Source organism: Nicotiana tomentosiformis, chromosome 5, assembly GCF_000390325.3.
Source record: "Nicotiana tomentosiformis chromosome 5, ASM39032v3, whole genome shotgun sequence".
Lineage (NCBI taxonomy): Eukaryota > Viridiplantae > Streptophyta > Magnoliopsida > Solanales > Solanaceae > Nicotiana > Nicotiana tomentosiformis.
Window position 1 is genome coordinate 64406760 of NC_090816.1, and position 4725 is coordinate 64411484.

General features: G+C 41.0%; 1 protein-coding gene across 1 annotated transcript; it reads right to left on the reverse strand.

Annotated features, from left to right (window-relative positions):
• Positions 1–843: 843 nt before the first annotated feature.
• LOC138892482 (uncharacterized) lies at positions 844–1344 on the reverse strand. The gene has a single exon (XM_070176201.1). It carries the CDS (start codon positions 1342–1344, stop codon positions 844–846), a length of 501 nt encoding a protein of 166 aa, XP_070032302.1.
• Between the last annotated feature and the right edge of the window lie 3381 nt (positions 1345–4725).

Sequence of the window (4725 nt, forward strand, 5' to 3'; positions counted from 1 at the left end):
AATTTTTGGAATGTAAGTTATTTCATACACTTTGTTCATTTACCTTTTACTACATACACACATACATACAAATATTTTTATTATTCCTTTGCCATAATTAATTGTCCTATATTTAATTTATTTTTAATAATTTTCTTGTGAATATTAAATCAACTCTCTTCTTACCTCACTCATTACATAAAAAGCTATTCAAGATAATTCCTTTTCCCACATTTGATTAATGGCATTCTAGACAAGTTTTCTTACACTTTAGTCTTTCACTTAAAATAGTTAACTTTCATCACAACTGAATTCTTTCGAGATTATTTCTTTTAACTCAAAGTTTATTTGGTTTATTTGTAAATACTTTACCTGTTGGTATACTTTTTCCATATTTCACCTAGACATCAAAATCTAACTTTTGTCACGTACTTCTTTTATTCACACCCTTGCACATATTCTGTTGCACATAAGTATTCATATTTTTATCATGTGATGTTCACATTCAATCACTATTCATTGCAAATCACTTTCATAGTTCTTTATATATATCAAATTAATCATTCTTTACTAAATCTCTCTTTTATTTGATTGAGTCCATCAGAACCTTATTTTGTGGATCTTGAGTGATGCCTAACACCTTCCCCTCGAGATATTTGAATCCTTACCTAGAATCTCAATAGTTTCACAAACTATAACAAAAGTGTACATTACATAGTGTAGTATAAGTGAGTTTACCTTAAATACTAGGTAGCGACTCTAAACTATAATTAACCTTGTAGAGTACCATAGTTGTATTTTGTTTTAACTCGTGTAAAATAGGGTGCAACAACATGGTGACTTAACTGTGGATCTCTTCAGGTTCTAACTACAACGGACTTGATCAATTACTCGGGGGATTACAAGTTTTCCAATATTGCAATTTATATTCTTTGTATGACATGCTTCGAGTAGTATATTCTTTGTGTCACATGCTTCGAGTAGTATATTCTTTGTGTCATAGAGCAAAACATTCTCACCCACCATGTAAGCTATATTTCGTAACTTCTGATCCCCATAACTCTTCTGTCTGGACTGAGCTATACAAAGTCGCTCCTGAATCACCTTGGCCTTCTCCATAGAATCACGGACCAAATCAGTGACCAATAATCTAGCATATTCGGGCTCAAACAAACCCATCGGCAATTGGTATCGCCTCCCATACAAGGCCTCATAAGGAGCCATCTGGATGCTGAACTGATAGCTATTATTGTAGGCAAACTCTGCGAGCGGTAGAAACTGATCCCATGAAGCTCTGAAATCTATAATACAAGCACGTAACAAGTCCTCCAAGATTTTAATAGTGCCCTCATACTGTCTGTCCATCTAGGATGGAATGTTGTACTCAACTCTACCCGTATTCCCAACTCTCGATGTACTGCTCTCCAAAATTGCAATGTGAACTGCGTGCCTCAGTAAAAAAAATGGAAACAGGTACACCATGCTGGCTGATAATCTTCCAGATGTAAATCTTGGTCAACCACTCAGAAGAATAGGAAGTCATCACCGGAATGAAGTGTGCAGACTTAGTCATCCAGTCCACAATAACCCATACTGCATCATATTTCTTCAAGGTACGTGGTAAGCCTACCACAAAATCCATAGTGATGCGCTCCCACTTCCACTCTGATATCTCAAATCTCTGAATCAACCCTCCCGGTGTTTGATGCTCACACTTCACCTGTTGACAATTCAAACATAGAGAGACATATGGAACAATATCTTTCTTCGTTCTCTGCCACAAATAGTGTCGTTTCAAGTCATGATACATCTTCGTGACACCCGGTGAATGGAATAGCGAGAGCTGTGAGCATCCTCAAGTATCAAATCTCTCAACCCATCAACATTTGGAACACAAATCCGGCCTTGAAGCTGCATAATACCATCATCAACAATCACAACCTCCTTAGCACTACCGTTCTGCACCGTGTCCTTTAACACCATCAAGGGAGGATCATCAAACTAGCGAGCCTTGATATGCTCCAACAATGATGACTAGGCCACAATGCAGGCAAGAACCCGACTAAGCTCTGAAATATCAAATATCACAAACTGATTGGCCAAAGCCTGAACATCCATGACTAGTGGTCTCTCTACTACCGATAAATATTCCAATCTGCCCATAGTCTCAACCTTCCTATTCAATGCATCGGCCACCACATTGGCCTTCCTTGGATGATATAATATGGTGATATCATAATCTTTCAATAATTTAACCATATTCGCTACCCCAAGTTATGGTCATTCTGCTTGAATAGGTGTTGAAAACTCCGATGGTCAGTATAGACTTCACATGGGACGTCGTACAGACAGTGCCTCCAATTCCTCAGTGCATGAACAATGGCAACCAACTCTATGTCATACACAGGGTAATTCTTCTAACAAACATTTAGCTACCGGGATGCGTAGGCAATCACCCTACCATCCTACATCAACACCGCACCAAGACTAATCCGCGACGCATCACAATACACTATGTAAGATCCCGAACCTATAGGCAACACCGACACTGGAGTTGTAGTTATTACAGTCTTGAGCTTTTGAAAGCTCACCTCACACACATCAGACCATTTGAAAGGAGAACCCTTCTGGGTAAATCTAGTCAAAGGTGCAATAATGGACGAGAAACCCTCCACAAAACGGCGATGATAACCTGCCAAACCTAAAAACTCTGAATCTCCATAGCTGAAGACGATCTAGGCCAACTCTTAACTACCTCAATCTTCTTCGGATCTACCTTGATCCCCTCATCGGACACCACGTGCCACAAGAACGTCATAGACTCAAGCCAAAACTCACACTTGGAGAATTTAGCATTTAGCTTCTTCTCCCTCAAAGTCTGGAGTACGATCCTCAGATGCTGCTCATGATCCTCCTAGCTGCGAGAATACACCAATATGTCATCAATGAACATGATGACGAATAAATCAAGATATGGCAGGAATACAATATTCATCAGTGCTTAAAGGTTGTTGGGGGCATCGTTCAACCCAAAAGACATCACTAGAAACTAGTAGTGACTGTAGCGGGTTCGGAATGTCATCTTCGGAATATATGAATCTTAGATCTTCAATCTCTGAGAATATTCTAGCATCCTTAAGCTGATCAAATAAGTCACCAATGCACGATAGTGGGTACTTGTTCATGATTGTAACTTTATTCAGCTACCGGTAGTCAATTCACATCCTTATAGTACCATCCTTCTTCTTCCCAAATAGAACCGACGCACCCCAAGGCGATACACTAGGCCTGATAAAACCCTTATCAAGCAACTCCTGAAGTTGTTCCTTTAATTCTTCAACTCTAGTGGTGCCATGCGATACAAAAGAATAGAGATAGGTTGAGTTCTCGACACCACTTCAATACCAAAATCAATAACCCTGTTGGGTGACATGCCAGGCAGGTCCATAGGAAACACATCTAGGAAGTCTCTCACCACCGAAACGGACTCAGCGGTAGGAGTATCAGCACTAACATCTCTCATAAAGGCTAAATATGCCAGACATGCCTTCTCAACCATCCGTTTAGCCTTCAAATGTGAAATCACTCTACTAGGAACATAATCAAGGGAGCCTCTCCACTCTAACCTCGACACCCCCAGCATCGCCAATGTCACGGTATTAGCGTGACAATCAAGAATAGTGTGATATGGTGACAGCCATCCATGCCTAGAATCACATCGAAATCAAACATGCTAAGAAGTAAAAGATCAACTCTCGTCTCATAACCCCCAATAGTCACCACACACGATCGATATACGTGGTCCAAAATAATAGAATCACCCACTGGTGTAGATACATGAACAAGCATAACTAAAGAATCATGAGGCATATCCAAATAACGATCAAAGTATGATGACATATATGAATAAGTGGAACCGGGTTCAAATAATACTAAAGCATCCTGGTGGCACACTGAAACAATACCTTTGATCACTGCATTGGAAGCAACTACCTCTGGTCTGGCAGGAAAAGCATAGCATCGAGCCTGACTAGCACCTGTCAGATCTCCCCCTATAGGGCGACGTCGACCGCACAACCTCTACCTCGAGCTAGATGAGTGGGTGGTGTAGCAACTGGTATAGGAGTCATAGTCTAGCTGCCTTGCGGCACTGGACTTCTATAATGACGGGGGCAATACTTCCTCACATGCCTAACTCACCACAATCATAGCAACCTCGAACTGGGAATGATGGTGGGGCCTGTATCAGACCCCGAGAACTAGAATACCCACTGGAAGCACCCGATACTGATGAACCCTAAACTGATGGATCATGGTATGAGCTTTTGAGTTGGGAGTGCATTAAAAGGCAAATGAAGTGGATGAGATTTGCGAGAACTATGGCTAGCTGATGGACCACGAGGAACCTGATGAGTCATTTGAGTAGGCATATATGGATGACTACAAGTGTGAGGTGATTGGCGTCAAGATGAGATTCCACTAAAAACCACCTAAACCACAGGGGCTCTTTCCCTCACGCTCATCGCTCTCAAGCCTGCAAAACTGCTCCAAGCGCCTAGAAATCTCGACCACCTGGTCAAACCTGGAATCCATCTCGACCTCCTAAGACAAATTGTAACTTAGGCCATAGTTGATGCCATTAAATAACCTCCTGATCCTCTCTCTCTTAGTGGGAACCAACTATATATCATGAGAGGTCAAATATTCGAATCTAATCTCATAAGTGGTACTGCGCCAGCTGGCCTA

Bases quoted from the DNA above. Each gene is read 5' to 3' on its own strand.
- LOC138892482 (XM_070176201.1), bottom strand. From the start codon at position 1,344: ATGGACAGACAGTATGAGGGCACTATTAAAATCTTGGAGGACTTGTTA.